This window comes from Helianthus annuus, chromosome 8 (genome assembly GCF_002127325.2).
Source record: "Helianthus annuus cultivar XRQ/B chromosome 8, HanXRQr2.0-SUNRISE, whole genome shotgun sequence".
Lineage (NCBI taxonomy): Eukaryota > Viridiplantae > Streptophyta > Magnoliopsida > Asterales > Asteraceae > Helianthus > Helianthus annuus.
The window spans coordinates 46,942,123-46,965,893 of record NC_035440.2 but is presented as its reverse complement, the minus strand read 5'-3'; the positions used below and the strand labels follow the sequence as shown (position 1 = coordinate 46,965,893).

At 36.0% G+C, this 23,771-nt stretch overlaps 4 protein-coding genes across 5 annotated transcripts; 3 read left to right on the top strand and 1 right to left on the bottom strand.

Moving 5' to 3' along the window:
• The first annotated feature begins 10,546 nt into the window (after nt 1-10,546).
• On the top strand, nt 10,547-10,846 carry LOC110902066 (pectinesterase inhibitor 9). The gene has a single exon (XM_022148806.1). The coding sequence runs from the start codon at nt 10,547-10,549 to the stop codon at nt 10,844-10,846; it is 300 nt and encodes a 99-aa protein (XP_022004498.1).
• A 1,594-nt stretch (nt 10,847-12,440) lies between these two features.
• LOC110902065 (pectinesterase inhibitor 9) lies at nt 12,441-12,767 on the top strand. Its single transcript, XM_022148805.1, has one exon. It carries the CDS (start codon nt 12,441-12,443, stop codon nt 12,765-12,767), a length of 327 nt encoding a protein of 108 aa, XP_022004497.1.
• A 1,136-nt stretch (nt 12,768-13,903) lies between these two features.
• LOC110899914 lies at nt 13,904-16,417 on the bottom strand. Of its 2 annotated transcripts, none has more exons than XM_022146800.2 (6): nt 16,212-16,417; nt 16,063-16,118; nt 15,010-15,133; nt 14,816-14,922; nt 14,269-14,338; nt 13,904-14,164 (listed from the first exon to the last, which is right to left on the bottom strand). In XM_022146800.2, the coding sequence occupies exons 1-6, from the start codon at nt 16,291-16,293 to the stop codon at nt 14,085-14,087; spliced, it is 519 nt and encodes a 172-aa protein (XP_022002492.1). In that variant the 5' UTR covers nt 16,294-16,417; the 3' UTR covers nt 13,904-14,084. The 2 variants fall into 2 exon arrangements, with proteins under 2 accessions (XP_022002492.1, XP_022002493.1); XM_022146801.2 differs by having other exon boundaries at nt 16,063-16,138; nt 16,212-16,357.
• A 4,487-nt stretch (nt 16,418-20,904) lies between these two features.
• LOC110899913 (probable pectinesterase/pectinesterase inhibitor 60) lies at nt 20,905-23,199 on the top strand. The gene is made up of 2 exons (XM_022146799.2): nt 20,905-22,002; nt 22,428-23,199. Exons 1-2 carry the CDS (start codon nt 21,102-21,104, stop codon nt 23,120-23,122), a joined length of 1,596 nt encoding a protein of 531 aa, XP_022002491.1. The 5' UTR covers nt 20,905-21,101; the 3' UTR covers nt 23,123-23,199.
• Nucleotides 23,200-23,771: the final 572 nt, after the last annotated feature.

The following is a 23,771-nucleotide window of genomic DNA, read 5'->3' as shown; positions in this document are numbered from 1 at the left end:
CAGTACAATACTTGCCCTAAACGGGACTTCTACAAATAACATGCCCACGCAGGGGCGAAATACAATAAACAACAAACAATAAACCCACGCAGGGGTCAACTGAAAGACATGACCACGCAGGGGCAGAATACAAAAAGACAAGCTCGCGCAGGAGCTGAATACAGAAACAACAAGTCCACGCAGGGACTGATTACAACTAAAATAATAAAGATATTCAATAATCCCTTCTTTTGGACTTTCCTTTGATCAAATCTGATAGTCCTTTGAAGAAACCTCTGTTGTGTCTGCGCTCAGTTTGGATTTCCCATTCACAACGGTCCAATCTCTCAAGGACCTCCTGCTGGCGCTCTGGTGGGATAAGCTGCGGCTGCGGCGGTTGGTACAATGGTTGAGGAGGTGGTGGACGCTGGTACCCGTAAGTTGGGTAACCAGTGGTCCAAAGACCACCATAAGGTCCCTCCGGGTGACGTGCATTGTAGTCCCACGCTTCCTGATATGGGTCTACGTTGGCATAGTCAAACTGTGTATGAGCCGGCTGCTCAAAAGGGTTGTACGCCGCTGAGCCGGCGTAAACAGGTATTGGGTTGTCAAAACCCAACGGAGGTGCCATAGGCACTGAGTTGACCTCTGGAATGGGGTTTGATGGACCCCCCCCCCCATTTGTGGTTCTTCCTCTTCCTCCTGGAGTGGCGGATAATGACTACCACTCGATGGTTGGGGAGTGCTGATGCGGACACCCCCTCGCACGGACATCCGTGCATTTGACCTCCTCCGCCTCGGTGGCTCCGGAGGCGGTTGTTGCTCCACTGGTGGTGGTGGTGGCGGAGTAACTGCCACGAAGGGAGAATCCTGGGAAGGATCCTGCTGCTGCTGATATGGGGACGAGTGTTCAGAGGGCGTGAAGTACCAGTCCCACTGCTTGAATCTCTCCTAGTAACTATCCGGACCGCGGTACGGTGATCCGTGGAAAGATGACCCATCCGAGATTTCGATGGGGTGGTTCGGCGTTCCTGTAGCAGGCTCCATGGGATCAGTATCCTCGTCCATGTCATTCTCACCAGAGAAGTGATCTTCTGGTCCGAGTGGGTTAAAACCCACGGGTTTTGGAAAAATGTTGGCCGGGTTGAACCGGCTTTGGAAGACTGGGTTTGGGTCACCAAAGGAGTGGTGAGAGTTGGATCTCTGCAAAGGTATGAGAGAGGGTGGTTGCTCGTTGGGCTCATTTTCCGATTGGGGCCCAAAGGAATGCTGGTAAGAAGGTGAAGAGCTGAGGGAGACTGACCGCCTCCCGGGTTCAACATAGAGCCTCCACGGCTCTTGTGGGCTCGTGCTCATAGTAATGGATGGTGTTCGCCGGTGTGAGGGTCCGGCTTCGTGGTCGTGGCTCGTGAAAGGAGCCTTTCCTCGTCCGCGTCTCATACGTGGCGGCATGATTTCGACCTGTCAACAAAGAGATACAACAACACATATATAAAATAAAATAAAGACAAAATGAAATAAAACAAAACAGAGTTTGTCCTATGTTCTTTGTCTAGACTCGGAACTCGAGGAATGTGCATTTATTTAACTGAGATTAAACACAGAAGGCTAGTGTTTAATTCACTCAGCTATCGCTCTGATACCAACCTGTCACACCCCTATTTTCCACGTGTCACCGGTGGGCCCGGTGGGGGATTCCGTGACGTAGTTGATATCGTCAAAGTCAAACATACCAAATATAAACGCACAGCGGAAGTAAAAGAAAGATTTATTTCAACTTAAATTATTGTAATATTCAAGTATCACAAAATGTCGAAATAGATCCACAGGCAGATTCAAACAAAAAGGAAACTTCATTTCAACAGACTTCATGCATCCTAAGCTTGCGAGACTTCTATGGATGCTTAAGGAGTGACTAGCCTATTACGCGTAGTACCTGCACTTAGCCTTTTTGTAAAATACGTCAGTTTACACTGGTAAATACAATTTAACTGACTCATTTTGAAAATGTTTAAAATTTGATTTAAATGCCCGTGGCATAAAACTTTTTATAACTTGGGATAATTATTTGCTTAATAATCTTGTAAAAGAATTACATGTTCGTTATGCGTTCAGTGGCCCGGGTTGTGCCAGGTTAAAGTTCAATAGACACACCACTTAATATAATTCCGTCGCAAGACTTCTCTCGGCCGACGATTATACAATAATGAAATGCACAACGGGTGTACGCCTACACCCGTGTGCTATGGTCGTGGCCATTCTTTGAATGATGCCAAGAATATCCAGGACATGGTCATTAAACCCCCAAAGGCGTTAAACAAACAAAACAGCATTTTTAAACGGGTTAATTTGACAACACTTAGCCATCAACTGGTTAAGGTCAATTCCCCGACCAAGCGGTATTTTATATACCGTACCCCAAGCCCGTATAGGGAAAATAAGTTAAACGTATTTACCTGAGCAAAGTATAAATCAAAAACAGCGAGTGCACGTAGCTTTTACTGGGCTCCTAGATCTGGAAATTAAGGTTTTAATAACCTATTAGAATTCTAACGGGTCTTAAGCTTAGACCGGTTAGTTATAAAGGAAGATTTCGGTTTTAAACGCACAACAAGGCGAAGACCGTTTTAGAATGTGGTTTTGACCCAACAAGCTTGCATGCTTTTTTAATATGGGTAACATAATCACATTCTGGATTTTGAGACCAAAAAGATATGGTTTGACTCGTTTCGGCTAAAATGGCCAAACTAGTCACATAAGCCGATCTGAACGCGTATAGTGCGTAACAAGTAACCATAAGAGTCAAATACAAGTTTCTGCAGTCAATATGCTTAAAATATGTTGTGATATCAGAATGATACCTTCCATTATGCCCCAAATGATTTTAAACCAAAACTATGCCTTATAAGGGCGTTTTGGTCATTTTATAAGGTGAAAAAGGGTTAAAAATAATAACCTGAGTTACAGGTCTGCCTAAATTAGTAAATATACTTAATTTACTAAGTTATAACAGTAGGGTAGCAAATCTATGTGAAATTTATCATCTTTAACCTTACTATGCACCGTAGGGGCATTTTGGTAATTTCACATGTGCCTAAAAGGTCAATTCTGGAATTCTGAGTTCAAAACATTTGCCTACTGTTTAAAATATAAAAATTCACTGATTACATCAGTAGGTTCAATCCCTTAAGCTTAATAAGGTTCTAGAGCACACTTATGCGTTAAAAATGCCTAAAAAGGCGATTTGGAGCCATTTCCGGGTTTTCTATAAAAAACTGATATTTTTAATATTCCGGAAGGCTCAAAATAATTTTTATCATAACAAATCAGTAGAAATTGGTTTGAGGTCAAAAGGATTTGTAAAACTCATTTTATGGCTAAAAAGGGCAAAACCGGCATAAACCGACTTAATCATAGAACACTAAGTTATGCTCAGCCTAAAAATAAATAAAAATCTCCAAAAATCCCAAAATATTATTTTATAACAGTGGGTAAAAAGTTTGGTATAAAAATTTGGGTTTTGATAGGCTATACGTAATTTACGCCATTTAATTAGTAAAGAAGCTCTTAATTACGCTATTGAGCATAACTCTTAATCTAGACCTCAAACTGACTTCAAATTTTGGGTGCAAGTTTATAAATCAGTAGCTAAGGTGCCTACCCTTTTACATTTTCAAAAATCACGTTTTAAGGTCAAATGGGCATAATGGTCAACATATAAGCGATTAACGGAAACATTCATGTGAATAGGATATCTAATGAACCAAGTAGTATAATCTCAGAGAGTTATACTAACATGCAAATAGGTCCAAAAGAAGCTTTAAGGCAATCCTAATCTTGGTTTAAACGGGTCAGAACTGATAGTCAAAGCAATAGTCAAACTTTGCGACTTTCGGTTCCAAACCGAGCCTAAACTGAAAATTGTCGAGTTGAACATGTTGGAACATGTTCTTACATTAATTACCAAGTTATTTTAATGATCAAACAGGTTGCATGTAGCCTACATTGCTAATTATGCATTAATTCGCAAATAACCTGTCTGTTGACTTTTTATAATAAGCTTTGACTCGACAATTAGCATAGTTAGAGTGGAAATCTGGAAATACCCTTTTAAGGGTTTGTTACCCACATAATTACCTACTTAAAGGTACTTTTAATTCGTGATTTGACATAGCACATTTTAATTATTCACGAAGTCAAACCTTAATTACGACGGTTTGACTTTTAGCTAATTAACTAAGCTAAAACGAATTTGGAAGGGTTAAGGACACTTAGAAGAGTCCTAATTAGGATTAGGGATGCTAAGGATGAGTGCTTGTTGTCCAGAGAGCTCCAGGAGTTGAGTTGTGAACACTTTGCAAATGAATGCACAAATGGTTACAACATTAGGCTCCTTATATAACAATCTCAAGTCCCTTAGATGATGCCAAACAAGTCTATGGATGATTCAAGATCATTACAGGTGCCCCCTATGCATGAAATACCATTGGGGTAGCCCCTGGTATATAAAACAAGCATTCTAAGTCGGTTAACAGCCTTAACAGGCACCTGTCCACGTTTTTCTGTTACTGGCACCCTGACGCGGCCCGCTTGAGGTTACAGGGAATTCTAATGCGGGCCGCCTGGACCGGCAAAACCTGCCAAACAAGTTTCAAAGTTTGCATTTTCAGTCCCTGGTCCTTTGTAACGTGGTTTTAAGTCCCTTATTTGCATTTTCAGCCCTCTAACTTGATTTTTAAGGGCCTTGGACTTTTACTAACTTGGTTAAGTCCTTGACTAACCTTGTAACCACTCATAAGGCCATAGAATTCAATGTTGACGCTTTTAACCCCTCGAACACAAATTTGATCATAACTTTCTCATACGATAACGAAACTTTATGAAATTTTAACCACATATTCTAGTGAGTATATTTTATCATTACAAAGCTTCGGGTCTGCCAAAAGGTCACTCAGAGGTATACTTTGCACATGTTGACACTTTTAGCCCCTGTAGTTTGTAATTCCTCACTTTCTTTCATGTTTAGCTTCGTATGATCCATGATTCATTCGTTGGAAGGTATAAACATTATGTAGGGCTATTTTAGAATATATTTATCCATTGTTGACACTTTGGACCCTTATATTCACATAGTTTCCCCGTTTGTCAATTTTAGTCCCTCCAGAGTATTCTTTCTCACGTTCAGAGCTTATGACACGTGTTTATACATTATTGGACACAAATTTTCAAGGTGTTACACTCGACCCATGACCACTCCAGCCTTCCAGGCAGCAAGTTCCAATGCTATAACCTTATAGACCTGCAAGCATGCAGACAAGTGTGTCAGACGACGCTGGTGAGTTCAAATTTTTTTTAACGCGTTTAGTTACCAGGTGTGAGTATAAAATAGTTCCATGATTTGATTTGATGTTTTTATTAACTCGATTACCGCAAATGGCTATAAGATGTATTTGTCCAACCCCAATGCCTCTATAAAAGCATTGGTCAAGGGGTCAAGGTAATTAGTTCACGCCCGTCCTCCCCGGTACGGTGTGAGGGTGCCAAACCTAATAGCCCTATCAACTAATAACCTCGTTGCCTCCCCGGCGACTATCGGTAGATGTAAGGGGTCTTATATGATAGAACTGAGTGTAATAACAAACATCCCAATAACCTGACATTCCTCCCCGGAACGTTACCCGATATCCCTCCCCGGGATGCATGCTTGGAAAAAGTGCAGTAAACTCACCTTTGGTTTGCTCGGTATATTATGTAAGATTACTTATTCCCCGTTGATCACCCAAACCCTAGCGTGGTTACCAGTAACAATCAGTTTCACATTCACTTATGCCATACATTCTTTTCACATACTACGCAAATAGTGCCCTAGCATTAAACAAGATGTGCGAGTTGTATCAGTTAATCAGCAGTGTCCATGTCTCACATAAGCATTTGTCGATTCATGTCATTTAAACTATTGCATTCTTTACATCACAAACATATTCCAATTATGTGTGTACGACAAAAGGTTTCAATAAAAGAGAGTGTGGCTGGTTGTTCAGTGTGTGCGATTCATTATACTTAAAATCATCATGTCTACTTGAATCAAACAGAAGAAGACAATATCATTTAATATACAACTTCAGATCTCATAACATTCAAGTTGTACCTTATGCATGCTTAGTTGTACATTTCCATCAAAACACATTTTCAAAGAACTGGAATGACAGACACAAGTTAGATCATATATCATTTAATGCCTACTGTTCACTACTTTCACTATCTCGGCGAAACACCAAAGCACATGACGAAACATTGCCATCTTTCGTCGGGTTTGAATGTCACGAAACCCCACCTGTTTCGTCGAGGTCACAGGTTTCGTCGGAGCCACGTGTTTCGTCGGAGCCACATGTTTCGTCAGAGTGCATCATAGATCTGCCGCCTAACCCTACTTGCCGTCATTCAGCAAATCACAAACAACTACAACAGTTTTATCGATTCACATTAACCCTACTTAACATTCAATTGTTAACCAATAATTAGCATAAGATTAATTAAATCGGATCAATCATTATATAACCAATAACCAAACTGTTTCATCGACATTCATCATCAATATGTTAATCAAACAAATAACACATTAGAACCTGTTGACTACTCATCATCGAACCACCCTAATGGCCATGCTTCATGGCAGCCACAACTATGATTGATTTAAATTAAATATTCACCAGAATTGATTTGTATTAAAATTTTGTTGTATACTTTCCATGTCATAAAGTAATCCAATATACATAGCACTTAACCATTCACAGCAGTTATTGATTTTTAATCCTTACGATCCAACATCGTTCCTAACAATTCTAAATCATAAGAATTATCATGGCTACCACTACCATTCACTAATAAAATAACCGATTATCAAAGAAGACCAATCAACACAAGATGAAGACACTAACCAGGTTATAAGATGCTAGGAAGGGTGTTGGAATCGAGCAAGATGAAACTTCGAAGGAGGAAGAACTGCCGCCGGTTGCTGAGAGGACTAGGGTTGCATCTTGTACGTGCGTTGTGATCACATGGCAGCCATACACTCAATGTATGCATTCGCTTGTGGGTTGGGCTCGGTTTAAAGTCTTTGGGCTTGAAAGAACCCAAATGGTTTAAATGAGTTTGGGCTCGATTAGTAGAGAGGAGAGGAAGGAAGTGTGTCTGGCCCGCAAACTAAGTGTGCTAAATGTGTGCCTCGAGTATGTGCAACCAATTATTGCAAAGCAAAAACATGTTACTACTAAACATTTAACAACTCAATTATAAACCCAAACATAACAAATATTTCAATCATTCACATAACGCACTCATGTTATGACATAAAGCGAATCGTGACAGCGTGTTGTACATAGAAAAGGACCTTGAGATTGCGGGTTATCACACTGAAATTTTTTTTTTGTCTTAAGCCTCCAAAAACCTTAGAATGACCCTGCCACACTTCAATCATTATCTTTTTTGTTATTTTCTCCTTCCAAATCTCATTTACTATTTCAAGCCAAGCCACGCACCATATTTTGTTATTCCATATGTTGTGCTAAAGATTGCAAATTATCTATATATTAATTTCCACGTAGGAGTGCACTCAATTCTACATATTATCTTTCTATATTTTATTATTTTGAAGATAAATTATTTTTATTATAATTTAAAAAATACAATATTTTATAAAATTTCAGGTATGTGACTACGACGTCCTAACTTTTATCTAAGTCTTAATATAAGTTTTACTTAAAACCGAGTCGTGAATCCTTATTATATAAAGTAACGTTGTATACCATTTTCGTTATTTTAATAACATAATATAATGTTTTATAAAATTTTGAATATATCGTTGGATCGTGCTTAGTTTTATACATGTTTTTTTATCAAAATTTTATTTAAAATAGAACGAGTCGGATATAATTTTTTTTATTCTTTAGCATGACAATCCAAACCAATTCTTTTGAATAACACTAGTACCAGTGTCTGTTTTATTGTTTTTTATCGATATAGAATAAATGTCGATATCCTCTTAGACATATCTTTATTGGTTGCTATATCGAGTGACGATATCCTTCCGATACCGTAACGAAACAAACCGATACCGATCGAATTTCCGGTGCAACGCGCGGAAAATCCCACTAATTCGGATTAAAAGATGAAACGGTTTCACATAGTGATAATTTGTTTTCCATTTATATACTAGGTTTTTTACCCGTCGCGCGTTGCGGCGGCGCCGACTCGTTTTCGAACTAAATTTACGTTGAAGCGTAGAGTAATCCAAATTCATACCGTTGAATGAAAAATGTATTATATGTGACTCGACTTGTTTCCAAACAAAATTTACGACAAAACAAAGTGCAACTCAAAACGTACATAAAAACAAAACTTTATATTGTTGACTCACCTTGGTTCCAAACAAAAATTACATTAAAGTGTATTCAACAAAAACCTTTTCGAGTACATTAGATTATGAAATAGTTTTCAATAAGGATGAAAACAAAAGTAAATAAAAAAAAAACATATGTAATCACCAGAAATATACATATGTCTTGCATTAGAAAAAAAAGGCAGTTAAAAACCCAATTAAGCTTCAGTTAATAGCATATAGTAAACCAATTTGTCATATTATCACTTTCCCAAAAGTAAGACAAAAGAAATTAATGGCATATAAGACAAAAGAAAATGAGAGTAGGGTTGGTGACATGTAGCCACTGACCTTGACCAGTCCTTTTACCAAAATAGCCATTTGACCAGGCTTTATGCCCCTACACATGTCAGCCCCTCCAAGTGAACTCTCATTTTTATGCACCTTCAATCCAGCCACAACCAAGCGGACACGTGTTCCTCTTACCTGAACCGGCTTTATGCCGCTACACGTCAGCCGAGCCGCTATAAGTACAAGCCGAGCCGCTTCGCGCCCCTGCCCCACAAGCTAGCCGAGCCGCTACAAGTACAAGCCATGACCTTTCAAGGCCAAGCCGAGCCGTTTCAAAACTCTTTTTAAATTTCAGTAGTATTTTTTAAAAAAAAATATCAAAAAAATATGTCAAATTGGTTTTTGAAGTATAGGTGGGACAAATTTTTTCAATGTTGTATTTTTTAAGAAAATGACGTTTTTCTTAGCTTTAAAAAACTGAATCCCATACAGAAGGAGTTCTCTACTCTTTGTTCTCTCCTTTTCTATGGAACCTCTCGGTTTTATGCCAATTTTTTCATCGGGTGGGTTACCTCTCGGTTTTATGACATTTTACTTAGCTTTAAAATCTCAAACTCATTATATTTGTAGTGGGTTAGGATCAAAGAAAAGCTTTTGTATTTAACAACTTTTATATATGATAAATTTTATATTTTATGTACATTGCAATAGACACTAAATAAGACAAGACTTTATTTATTAAGATACAATAGCAAACAAACGGACAAGCATTTATATAAACGTACGATTAAACTAAAAATCTAAGAAATAAAAAAAACACATGTAAAGGCTTGGGCATGTTTGAAAGCTTATAAATTCAAATGAAACGGCTTGGGGGTAGGTGGCATGCTGAAGCGGCTTAGATCCAGGGTGTAGCGGCTTGGGCATGTGTTGAAAGCTCATAAATTCAAATGAAACGGCTTGGGGGTAGGTGGCATGCTGAAGCGGCTTAGATCCAGGGCGAAGCGGCTCGGCTTGTACTTGTAGCGGCTCGGCTGACGTGTAGCGGCATAAAGCCGGTTCAGGTAAGAGGGACACGTGTCCGCTTGGTTGTGGCTGGATTGAAGGTGCATAAAAATGAGAGTTCACTTGGATGGGCTGACATGTGTAGGGGCATATAGCCTGGTCAAATGGCTATTTTGGTAAAAGGCCTGGTCAAGCGGCTACTGCCGTAATTTTCCCTATATAATTTATGACATCACCTACTGGTGGACCACTAAACCAGTCCAAGTATGAATGGTACATATTTTTTCTGACAAGTGATAACGGTTGATTGCCATTCTTGAGCTCCGTCGGTTCAACTTGAGGTCCAATTTTTTGGCCCAATTTCTAGGTCCGGTAAAGTCCCTCCAGCTTGGTACATTGCACATTGTTTAAGATATTTTGGTGAATATATGAATGTTGATAAAGACTAAAGGTGGAGGTCTTTTCGTTAGTTATTGCTCGTGGTCACGTACCAATACAAGCAACCGACGATAATATTTTTGAACATTTTTTTTCTATAAATTTGGAGCGCAATTGCCCGATTTTCATAACCTAAATCATTAACTTCTTACTTGGAGCTAAAAATATATGGAAGGCGCGAATATCAATTTTCAACCCCGTAATGTTGTCTTGATATTATTTCTCGTCACTTCCTACACCAATTTAATCTATGCCCTTGAGAAAACACATGTCGAATTCATACAAACATCATGTAGTTTAACAACTTACCCAACACTCTGCTTCAACTCACTGTCAACACAAGCCAGTGCAATCCAAACAAGCCCGAAGCTACTAGCCCAAACAGCTCTATCTCTGACCCTTAACACAACCCTGACTACCTCTTTATCGATATTTAAAATGTCAAAAGTGCACGGCATGGCTCCTAGAGAGGTTGCAGCAATGAAAGACTGCATTGAGTTGTTGAGTGACTCGGTGCACGAGTTGCAAAAATCACTTGAGGAGATGAGTCGACCGGGTTCCAAAGTTTCAGGGCTAGTGATGAGCGACATCCAGACTTGGGTCAGTTCTGCAATGACACATGAAGACACATGCTCTGAAGGGTTTACGGATGACTCTAAAATGAAAAGTGTTGTGAAAGGAAAGGTTACGAATGTTGCACGCTTAACCAGCAATGCTTTGGCTTTGATCAACAGTTATGCTTCTTTAATCGAGTAGTTGAAAGTTTAATGTGTGAATGTTTGGCAGATTGTGTGTACCCTTCATTGATAATGTACTATTGAGTGAAAATATTTTCATGTCACGTATACGTAATTTCGAAATAAGAAGTTTCATCTTATAAGTGTTAAAAGGATTGACAATCTAGTATTTTCTAAAGATATATACACGAAATGAGTCAAACTATTTGTGTACTAGTTAAAATAAATGAATGTTGCAAACGTTAAAAGAAGGGATTACTAGATTTGGAACACATGTAGTACATTACATTACTTTATAACTTTCCTTATTTAGTTAACAAAAGTTAATCAATCATAAACTTGGACTTCACGTATTAATTAAAAAAGGAGACGTATGACACCAAAGAAGAAAGACTACGGGGACCCCCTTGCATCTTAAACATGACTAAATCAATTGCTTTAAACACCCACCCTTCTTCATTCGTTATTTAGATAATTTCAATAAACCTCTATTTTCTAGAACCAAATTTACGAGTGAGATAACGTTGGATACGTTTGTACAATTGTACGATTGTAAGGATTCCAATATCCGTACCTGTCTTGTAAAACTACCACCCCATCATACATTTTTCAACCATCCTAATCCAAAAAAAAAAAACAAAATCCGAAATCAAACCACTAAAAGGAACTAAAACCTGAGCTCAAAATGCCTCCGTTTATCCTCTTTTGGCCGACATGGTTGTTCGTAACCATTTTATCTTCTTTGTCTACTTTATACACACATCAAGAAGATATGCACAAAATTAAACCCTACCCGAAGCCGAGTTTTAAAAAAACACTATTATTCTCTACCCAATGCAGTTATACAAGGTTTCATACCCTATGATTTGACACCAGGTTCAACCCTCACCCGAACCGATCAAATCCTTAGAAAAAAAACTCGGAACCAGAACCGAAAAAAACTTGATCTTTTCCTCTCCAAAAACGGTTCCATACCCGACCAGGCATTGCAATACCCCTTTTTTTAACTTGTTGACCATACCCGCAATCGGTTTCAACCAGGGACCAGATATGGCCCACTACCTGATTTGTACACCTCTAACATCAACCGGTGGTTTTTGGGCTTTGTGTGAGCCAGCCAGCCAGGGGCAAACACTAACTGGGCCAGAGGTTTAAAAAGCATTAGTCCAATGATCGCCAAAATCAGAATGGCATGATTCTCCTTGTCAATATGTGGTTCAGTTTTCTCTTTAACCTATGAAGGTATCATGCCAGCCCAACTAAGAACAAGCAAACAGTTTAATGCTATGATATTCAAGACGGTCAGTTGCAGGCAGGCCCCTACATTCACAATAGATGTTGATTATCTACAGCAAAAATATCATTGCACTTAACTAAGGATTGGTACCTAACAACAACCAAGGAAAAGTTCAACTAAAATAATGTGAAGAAATGTGGATGCCCCATCATGTGGTGTGACAACTTACCCGACACTCTGCTTCAACTCGCTGTCAATGCAAGCCAGCGCAATCCAAACAAGCCCGAAGCTACTAGCCCAAACAGCTCTATTTGTGACCTTAAACACAACCCTCACAACCTCTTTATCGATAGTTAAAATCTCAAAAGTACACGGCATGGCTCCTCAAGAGGTTGCAGCAATGAAGGATTACATTAAGTTGCTGAGTGACTCAGTACACGAGTTGCAAAAATCACTTGAGGAGATGAGTCGACCGGGTTCCAAAGTTTCAGAGCTAGTGATGAGCAACATCCAGTCTTGGGTCAGTTCTGCACTGACGGATAAAGACACATGCTCTGAAGGGTTTAAGGATGACTCGAAAACCAAAACGATTGTGAGAGGAAAGACTCTGAATGTCGCACGCTTAACCAGCAATGCTTTGGCTTTGATCAACAGTTATGCTTCTTTGCGGGTAGTAGAAGAAAGTTTTTTTTTTGAAAAGTAAACTTCATTAAAACACGCCTTCGACCCAAACGGGCAAAGGGCAAACAATTACAACATATACACAGAATATTTACACCAATCTGCCCAACTAATATAATTAAAAGACGATAAACTTATGCACATTGGAAACCTTGAAGTTGCAACACTTTTTGGTACAGAACAATGAACTAGTAGCACACAATATACTTAAAAATAATAAAATTTTGAAATGGGTAAGTAGATATTCCGAATAATACTCAGAAAGACGAGTGTCGAATTAATAAGGGCATATAGTGCATTTTGAAAACTGACCCTGCTAGTACTCAGTGGCGAAGTATAGAAGGGGCGGGGAGGGGCGCCCGACCCCTCGAACTTTTCGCTCAGTAGTGTTATATATATAGTTTTCGTATAGAAATTTTCAGGTATATACGTTTTCGACCCCCCAGTTCTATAGAATTTTTTTGGTATATACGTTTTCGACCACCCCGTCATTCGGGTCAAGCTTCGCCACTGCTAGTACTATGACCCTTGACACAACCCGCCACCCCCTCATCAATGGTAAAGTCGTCACAAGTTCATGGCATGGCTCCAGGCTCCTCGAGAGGCTGCCACTATAAAGGACTCCATTGAGTTACTGACTCAATGTGAGTTCAATTGAAGCCACATAAGCAGTCAGCAACTGAAGAAGACACACTCTGAAATGTTTATGAATGAGACTGAGATGAAAACTCTGGTGAGAGGAAAGATAGTGAATGTTGTCCATCTAACCAGCAATGGTTTGGCTAAATGGTTGTAAAAATCCCGACTAGTCTCCGGTTAGTCGCCGATTAATCACTAATCGGAGGTTCACCAATTAATGGCAGATTAATCGCTATTCGGTCAATGGCGGTCCTATTCTGGCCAAACGCACGCCAAATTTCGACCAAAACTTATAAATTCCTTCCAATTACTTAAAAAATGGGTCAATGAGAGGTTAAAACATGTCTACTCTAAAAAACTACATATAAAAATGTGTGTGTATATATATAACTAAAAATTACATATTCAATCCGATTAATTCCGAATTTCCGATTAATCCCAATCGCTAGTAGTAAAAAACAGGTATCATGCCCCCCATGGCTTCAGTCAGGGCCCAATCTCGACATCATTGCACAAGTATGCTTTATAAAAAGTATTATGAGTGCGACTTCAGGCAAGTCATATATCAAAAAGATTCTAAACCATATTTCAAGATTCTAAAATTTGTTCATCATGGATTAAAATACAGAAAACATAAAGAACGAAACTGAGGCAATAAGAAAAATGTTTCATGATGAGTGCTACTGACAATTTCAATGCGTCAAGAAGCTCTTTTTGGAGGAGACATGTTCCTAATGAGGGACGTTGTGGTGGTTATGGAATATATTTGCACAAACAGTCCTGTCAACAGTAAAGCTCCATTGTTACTTAAGGAGACCAACAGCACAATATGCTATATATGGAACTATCAATATTGACACAATGATATAAAATTATAAACCCACCTATAGAAACACATGCAATCCTCAATAGAGCATCTTTCTCTGTCTCCCAGTTACTCGGATCATGAATAATCTAATGAAGATACAATATATAATGTTTGATCAGTGGCAAGGGGAAGTTAACAAACTAGCCTTTAACTCATGTATAAAACAGACAAAAACATATTCTACGAAACATGAAACTGGAGGTGACAAACGGGTGGGTTAGATAACAGGTTCGGTTGTTTTCAGTACGTGTCAAATAAATTGGATTGAGTGGCCGCAGACAGTCTTTTTTAGTGTGTTGTATGTAATTACAAAAGTTAAAAAAGGTTTTTAGTACCACGAAATTGTTGTAAACTGATGCAATATCTTGTAAGTTGAATAGATACATGAGACATTAAGCTTCCCTAAGACCAAATAGATTTGACACGCAATATGTTTGGAAAAAAAAAGACAGAGAACAGTTTGCCAACCACAATGTAAAATAACAATTACAATCACAAAAACATAAACAACAATAATAATAAGATAATAACAAATTTATACTAGAAATAAGAGAGTGACTTGCCTTTAGAAGGATATTACTTTGGATGACAGAAGCGATTAATCCGAGAATTCCCATGGATGAGGCGAATCTATAAAATTTCAAAAAGTTCACTCTGCTACGCTTTCGTCCTTTAACATAACACAACAATAGAAATATTAAAAAGTTCACAACAAACAAAAAAGGGTTTTCTTAAGAGGGATAATAATAGTGCTCACCTAATTCTCCAACTATGATTGAAATGACAGTTATAGAACTAGATACAACTACTAATGTTTCAAGGGGCTCCTTCTTTAAATATGTAAAAAACATGTCAATAACTCCTACCAACAGTACCACCGCCTGCAATCAAGTTACCCAAGTTAACAAGCATGAAACTAAATTAGTAGTCAATAAATACATTATCTATATGTATATAATCGGATTACATCTGTAATGATTTTTAACTGTGAAAGTTAGTTCCTGAGCAAATTCAGTCAAGGCCAAGCAAGATGTTCATATTGAGTGTGTTTTACATTCATCATAGTAGGTTTTCAGGTGAACGTTTAGGTTTGGTCTAGACCATGTAAATCAGTAAATCTCCTACTATAAAAGGTGCAAGCATGCGCAATAACAATATTCCAGATGACATGAGCCTTCCGTTCACTGGGATCCAGGATAGACTACTAACTTCTAAGTGACACTTAAATGAAGAAAACTTAAAAATCAGTGATAAAAATTAATCACAAGGGTAATCACATCCTAAATTAACGTCCACCAGTTTGTAACAGAGTCACTTCCTGTTAGCTAGCAGGATTACATCAATCAAGAAATGACAATAACTGATGTTCGATATCGCTTATGTGCACAGAGCATCGAAAGGAACCTCTCAGCCCTCCTTTCTTATTTATTTACTATTTTCATATATAATACAAAGAGAATAGAAAGCGTACCGACTCTGACTTGACTGCTATCTACGACGTGATCAGGCGGAACAGCGCAAGGGCTTAAGTCATCGATTTAGTAAACGATGCCAAATCAACACACTGAATTCAGGAACCACTAACCTAAATAGGTGCTCTAAGCCTCTAATTAACCCAATTTCTATGTTTTCCTAGTAACAACAATTACTTTGAACAACACAAATGCCTAAGAATTAGATTACAAGTAACTCAAACTCCATCAATGATCCAAAGTATACAACTTTTAGCATAAATCAAAAACAAAATCATATTGTGCACTTGAATTCCATCGATTAAAACGCTCAACTTTGTTCAGAAACTTAAAAGTACCTGAATCACAAGAACTTTGGAGAGGGTTGATTTCCCCTTGGCAACTTTTGTATACCCTAAGGTTAATAACATCCAACTGAAATGTTGAAATTTCAAAGAAGAAAGAACATATACACATGTAAAAAATAAGCACTTGTGAAACAACATACTGTTATCAACGACCATTCTGTATGAGAAATCGGAGCCATCGGTTCCCGTTGGCCGCCGATTGCCGGAATTTCGCTGCTGCATCTCTCCTCTCTTCTGGTTTGAATCTGATTGTCGTTGTCACCGAGGGGTTGGTTACCTAACCTAACCTAGGCCGCCAACTGTTTCAACATCTCATAAGTTTATGACAGTAAAATAGTTCAATTCGTAACCAAGTGAATTTTGTTTCAAACCGGGTTAAAAGTGGCCCGGTTTGGGTCAACAATGGTCAAAATCGATTCTCGGTGGAATGAGTTTGGTGAAGGGGCGATAGGCTTGAAAAGGGTTTCTTTTACGGGTGTGTATGTATCGGTTCGGTTTGGTTTGGTTTGGTTTTTGGACAAAATCAAAACCGAAATGTTGGTTTTTGGTTTTTTAAAATCGTTTGGTTTTGATTTTTTCGGTTTTGGTTTTTTCGGTTTCGGTTTTATGTTGGTTCGGTTTGGATTTTCGGTTATTTCGGTTTTATGGAACAAAATTATGTAAGATTCAAAAAATAAAAAGTATAATTTAAATATAAGAATCGTTCTTATATGTTTACACTAGGTTAGAACCCCGTGTATTACACGGGTTGAATAAATGTAATTTTATATACTAAATTAAAACAATTATTCTTTAAAATCTCGTTTATTACACAGGGTTAAACAAATGTAATTTTATATATTAAATAATAAAAAAATTATATCTCTAAGAACCTCATTTATTGTACTGAATAAATGTAATTTTATATACCAAATAATAAAAACCCGTGTATTGTACGGGTTGAATAAATCTAATTATATATACTAAATAATAAAAAAATTTATATATTTAAAAACACTGTGTATTACATGGGTTAAATAAATGTAATTTTGTAACCTTGTATATTATACGGGTTGGATAAATGTAATTTTATAAACTAAATAATAAAAAATATTATATCTTTATAAACCCCGTGTATGTATTATACGGGTTGAATAAATCTAATTATATATACTAAATCATCATCATCATCATCATACTCAGTAAATCCAACAAATAGCAAAGCTAAGCTAGAGTCTGAGGAGAGTAAGATGTAGAGGTTGCTTTCAGTAAGACCACCGACTCGATAGTAGTTTTGCATCAAGCTTTGGACATAAGGCACATAACACTTAGTAATCGGGACAAAGACCGATTAGTGCATGTTCCCTTTTGTCTTTTTGCTATCAACGCCTCCACATGATGATGATGCATGATTAACCGTCCGCCGCTTTTAACGTTATTTTCACAAATTTAGTGAAATAACGTTAAAATTAGTGCAATTTCACTTTTGCCCTCCGAGCGTCCACACATATATCCATTATTAAAAGTTAGATTAGATTATATATGAAATTAAGTGTATAACAAAAAGTCTTTATAAATTTCACGTAGAATTAATTGGAATCCAAAAGTAGGTTAGATTATATATGGGCTTATACGTGTGAGTAATTGTGATTATTGAATGGTCGAATTTTGAGGGTTTTGAAATGTGAATTTGATTATGATAGATTATATTTTAGTTTTAAAACTTCTAGAATGATTGAATCAAATAAAAGGATTATGATTTCCTAGAAACAAAATTAACTGAGTTTTTTTTCTGATCATTTTGAACATGAGCAAATAGAACGATAGCATCTTAATAAAAAAAATAACTAATTACAAATGTGAAACCTAATAATTTAACTTCTGTCCCATTTGAACAGAAAAGATAAGTACAAACTAAGTTTAAAAAAATGCAATATGAAAATAAGAGATATCAGGTTGCCAAAACTAATTTTTTTTGGACAGTTGCAACAAAAAACATATAAATAATAACGGTAGCAATTAATTACTGTCATATTTTTTTTTTCAAAAGTTATCATATATAGAAATAATCGGTACCACGTTTTGAAACATTTTGTATATTATATTTCATCAATTTTTTTTAAAGTTTTTTTTTTTCATAAAATCTATACTATATAATAAAAGAAACCTGTTTTATGACACTTGTCATTCTCTCTTTTAATTGATTAAAATTATTAATAATACTTAAAATAATAATATTTAATCTAAATTAATACAAATTCTTATTATTAATAATATTTAATCAAATCTAAAATCTAATAGGCTCTTTCTAATCAGCCATATTCTAATTACATCTTCATCGTTCAAAAAAAAATCCATCTACAGGGACCTTTTAATTACTCATCTCCAAATATAAATAACATCTTTTAATAATACTTTTATTTTAAAATTTATCATCGTCCAAACATTTACTTAAAAATAAATAACATTTTTTAATAATACTTTTATTTTAAAATCTATCTACTATAATAAAATAAACTAATTTTTAGACACGTGTCATTCATTAACGGTATCCTCAAATTTATACTTATCTTATATTAATTAAATAAATAATAAATTAATATTAAATCTTATCATACTTTAATAAATATTATCCTCAAATCTAAATTATTAATTTAATATATTTTTAAAACAAATACCTCTGTTTCATACTTATCTTATATTAAATATATAAATAATAAATTAATATTAAATGTTATCCAAATTTATTAAAAATATAACTTTTTTATTATTTGGTATACAAAATTATATTTATTCAACTCGTATAAAACATAGGGTTTTAAATATATATTTTTTATTATTTACTATACAAAGTTACATTTATATAACCCGTGTAATATACGAAGTTTTTAGAGATATAACTTTTTATCATTTGCTATGTAAAATTGGATTTATTCAACACGTGTAATACATGGGGTTTTAAGGATATATTTTTTTTATTATTTGGTAGATTTTTCAACCCGACTATACATGGGTCTTTTAAAGATACGACGTTGTTAGTATCTAATATACAAAATTAAATTTAATTAATCTATGTAATACACATGGTTTTTTAAGATATAACTCTTTTTAGATCTATTTAACACGTGTAATATATGGGGTTTTTAAGGAAGTATTTTTTTTTTATTATTTGGCAGATTTATTTAACCTGATTATACACGAGTTTTTTAAAGATACGACGTTTTTAGTATTTAGTATAAAAAATTGCATTTATTTAATCTATGTAATACACATGGTTTTTAAAGATATAACTTTTTTTATTATTTGATATATAAAATTACATTTATTTAACCCGTACAATATACGAGGTTCATAAAGATCTAACTTTTTATTGTTTAATATATAAAATTACATTTATTCAACCCGTGTAATACACGGGGTTCTAACCTAGTATAAGATAAGGGTAAACTAAATAAAAAAGTGTTAATTTGATAAATAATAATATTAAGTATGAAAAGGTATGAAATTACAAATGTAGGAATGACACGTGTCCAAAATCAGGTTTCTTTTATTATATAATATATTTTAAAGTTTTTTTTTTTCATAAAATATGAGATAAAGATAAACTAAATAAAAAAGTGTTAATTTGATAAATAATAATATTAAGTATGAAAAGGTAGGAAATTACAAATGTAGACATCTTCAATAAATGACACGTGTCCAAAATCAGGTTTCTTTTATTATATAGTATAGATTTAAAATATAATAGTTACCTCTTTAATTAATATTGTTTACATAAATTTAACCTTCTAATATATTTTTATGTTTCTCCAAAGTTTTTATTAAGACCTTTTTTTATAATAATTTGAAGATCATTTAATTTTTATATTAATATTTGTTATTTTCTTGTAGGTAATAAATCAATCATTTCAATTATAAATAAACATATATTTTTTTAATTATAAAGACTTAACATTCAAGAATAAAATTAACAATATCTACTAGCATTGGGTTAAACACTTAAACAACTTAAACTTAAACACAAAAATATATGTATTGTAACTTATCAGTTCAGTTAGGTTTGTTCGGTTTTTTTCAGTTATTGAAAATGGTTATCCGAAACTGAACCGAAATTTTCGGTTATTAAAAATCCGAAAACCGAACCGTCGGTTTTTGTTTCGGTTCGGTTTTTTCGGTTCGGTTTTGTCGATTATTTCGGTTATGATTCGGTTATTTCGGTTTTCTGTTCACCCCTAGTTTCTTTTGTTGAATTGGGCTGGGCTTTCTACAAAAGAACAACTATGAAAGTTTATTTGGGCTTATATTTATGTCAGATAATACTGATTTTTCTATTATTATTCACAACCCAAACTCAATCGTTAGTCCAATAATCAGGCCACAGGCCTTATACTATATTTTTAGCTTTTGATGCACGTGGATGGAATTTTAACTTAATATTATAATATGAAACAGCATAGATTCTTTTCATTTAGTACCTACCCATCATGTGGCCGTTACTGTGAAAACGAAGCAATTAATCCTATAGGTTATGTGTACATAAGATCCTAAATCATCCTATCGTGTTTTAATGTCAAGTACATTATCCAGATAATCCTTGCGTTAAATTGCAAGCAACAGTTTCCACGATTTGTGACTTATATTATGTTGATGTTGAGTGAAATACAAACTAACATTAGTATTATATTGTTTTACAACTTTTTTTATCTAACAAAAATCCATCAATCATAAACAAACATTCATGGCATCGAAGAATAAAGACGACGGCGACCACCGTGCATATTAATTAAACATCACAAAATCAATTGCTTAAAACACTCATAATTCTCCAACAAGCAATCATTTTTCAACCCTTCTTCATGCATTGTTTTACTTAGTTTCACTAAACCTTTATTTACACATTTTATACATTCCAATCTCCATACCCTTCTTTAAAAACCACCACCCCATCATACATTTTTCAACCATCTTATTCCCAAAACCATCAAAACCCGAAAGCAACTCGAAAAAAAAAACTAAAACCCGAAAGCAAACAACTTAAATCCGAGCTCGAAATGGCTTGGTTTAACCTCTTCGCGTCCACATTGTTGTCCGTAATCATGCTATCTTCTTTAGCCGCTTTATCTACGCAAATAAATGAGGAGTCGGGTGCTGACATTAATAGATGGTGCCAGACGACTCCTCATCCCAACCAATGTAACTACTTCCTAGGTCGTGGCCAACATCGTGCGTCGCGACACAGGTCAGATTTTCGAATGCTGGCCTTACAGGCCGCAATCGATAACGCCAACGAGGCACAAGGGTGTGCAAAAAACCTAGGGAAGACGTGTCGGACCAACGCAACAAGGGTGGTGTGGAACGACTGTTACCGCCTTCTCAATAACACAGTCTTCCAACTAAACCAAACCGTTACCGGCCTGAGAACCAACCGGAGCTCCAACTTCGACGCCCAGACGTGGCTGAGCGCTGCTCTCACCAACCTCCAAACTTGTTTTACCGGTTGTAACGAAATGAACTTAACCGATTTCGCTACTCCTATCAAAACAAGTAACTTAACCGAGATGATAAGCAATAGTTTGGCTATAAACTCCCAGTTCTTGAAGCAAAAACCGGATACAAACCAAACAAATGATGATTATCCAACGTGGGTGACCCGTCGTGACCGGAGGTTATTGGCGACGGTGTCGCTCCAGTCGCTAGCGAATGTGACGGTGTCTCAAGCTCCGGAGAGTAGGTTTCCGACGATTCAGTCAGCTCTTGATTTTGCCGGAAGTATTGACCGGCAGGATAAGAGATTTATAATCTATATAAAGTCGGGTGTATATAATGAAAATATTGATATTGTGAATGGACTGAATAATATCATGTTCGTGGGTGATGGAATCAGGTACACAATTATCACCGGCAACCGGAGTGCTGCCGGAGGTTTCACAACTTATGGGTCTGCAACCGTTGGTAAGATTCTGCTTTGGTGGTTTGTTTCATTTTTTATTATTATTATCTTTTAACTTCTTTAAAATTAACTCAACCTAACTCGTTTTATTAACTCAAGGAATTTATTTTTCTATTTAAATGTAATAATTAAATATTTAAAATCTAAATATAAAGTTTTCTTACTGACAAGTTTAAAAGTTAAGTAAAGTAGAAGGTGGAGTAATTTTGCACCATGAAACTTACTTATAAATTGTATAACAGTTTCTTCCCTACGATCTCATGCATGGTTGCATGTTACTTCTTCCACAAGCACGTTAATGTTTAATTTTATATAATGAATCAAAACGAAAAATAATAATAAAAAAACAAACCTATCCAGTAAAATCTTATAACGGTGTTATATTTAAAGTCAAAACTTATATTATGTTTGTTAAAATGTAATGCAGGAGTGGAGGGCTCCGGGTTCATAGCACGCGGCATAACATTCCGGAACACCGCCGGCCCACAATCCGGCCAAGCCGTAGCACTCCGATCAGCATCCGATCTGTCCGTCTTCTACGCCTGCAGCTTCGAAGGCTACCAAGACACACTTTTCGCCGTCTCTCAACGACAATTCTATAAACTATGTTACATTTCCGGCACCGTAGACTTCATATTCGGTAACGCGGCCGTAGTGTTCCAAAACTGCGTAATATTAGTCCGAAAACCATTAACCGGACAATCAAACACCATAACGGCCCAAGGCCGTGGTGATCCGTTCCAAAACAGCGGCATTTCAATCCACAACTGTCGTGTAATACCCGCACCAGATTTAATTCCAGTGGTGGGTTCGGTTCAGACGTACTTAGGGCGGCCGTGGCAAGAATATTCTAGAACTGTTTTTATTAAAACGTATCTTGATGGTTTTATTAATCCGAAAGGATGGTTGCCATGGGGGAATACGGATTTCGCATTTACGACGTTGTATTATGGCGAATATGGTTGTTTTGGTGACGGATCGGGGGTCGAAAACCGGGTGGATTGGGCCGGATATCATGGTAATATGAGTTTGGCTGATGTGCAAGATTTTACGGTGGCAGGGCTTATAGCTGGGAGGATGTGGTTGCCGGCTACCGGTGTGCCGTTTATTTCTGGATTGTGATTTGTGATGTGTTTTTTTTATATTATTTATTATTTATGTGTTATTTGTGAAAATGTGTACATGATTTGATTCTATTCTATTGGAATATACAACAATGTCCATATGGATGTGAATATAAAATGCGCCACTTAACTTATCATCAGCATTAGGACCCAAAAAACTCAAACTCGGAAAACTTGAAACCGGAAATATGATCATTTAAGGTTATTAATGTTCGACTAGTTTTTTTAACGTCGCGCGTTGCGGCGAAACCGAGCAAATGATAATATAAAATAAACGTGATTTAAAAATAGATCATGTTGTTTATAAAGGCAAACCATTAGAACAATTTAGTTTACCATCGTGTCATTTTATGATATCAAATACATACTTTATTTTTAGTACAACTTCGTTTTTAACAAAACTTATTACGGAATGTCAGGGGAAAATTTAAGTATAACTACGTACTTAAGTTTTTAGAAAAAAAATTATAAACGTAGATTATTAAAGAAGGTATCAAATTAATCAATCGATAAATTAATATATGTTCTAAAAAAAAGAAAAGAATTACTATAAAATGGTAAAAAAGATATGTTTTTAAAAAAGAAAAAAAATAAAAATTATATATAAACTTAAAATGAAAGGTCGGTGGCTGTCCAATCACAGCCAC

What these genes read in the sequence shown, in the direction of transcription:
- LOC110899914 (XM_022146800.2), bottom strand. Translation starts at nt 16,293, where the DNA reads ATGCAGCAGCGAAATTCCGGCAATCGGCGGCCAACGGGAACCGATGGC. An exon ending in CAGAATGGTCGTTGATAACA is followed by an intron (nt 16,119 to 16,211) that starts GTATGTTGTTTC and finishes TATTAACCTTAG; the next exon opens with GGTATACAAAAGTTGCCAAG. An exon ending in AAAGTAATATCCTTCTAAAG is followed by an intron (nt 14,339 to 14,815) that starts GCAAGTCACTCT and finishes TATCTTCATTAG; the next exon opens with ATTATTCATGATCCGAGTAA.
- LOC110899913 (XM_022146799.2), top strand. Translation starts at nt 21,102, where the DNA reads ATGGCTTGGTTTAACCTCTTCGCGTCCACATTGTTGTCCGTAATCATG. An exon ending in TTATGGGTCTGCAACCGTTG is followed by an intron (nt 22,003 to 22,427) that starts GTAAGATTCTGC and finishes AATGTAATGCAG; the next exon opens with GAGTGGAGGGCTCCGGGTTC.
- LOC110902066 (XM_022148806.1), top strand. Translation starts at nt 10,547, where the DNA reads ATGGCTCCTAGAGAGGTTGCAGCAATGAAAGACTGCATTGAGTTGTTG.
- LOC110902065 (XM_022148805.1), top strand. Translation starts at nt 12,441, where the DNA reads ATGGCTCCTCAAGAGGTTGCAGCAATGAAGGATTACATTAAGTTGCTG.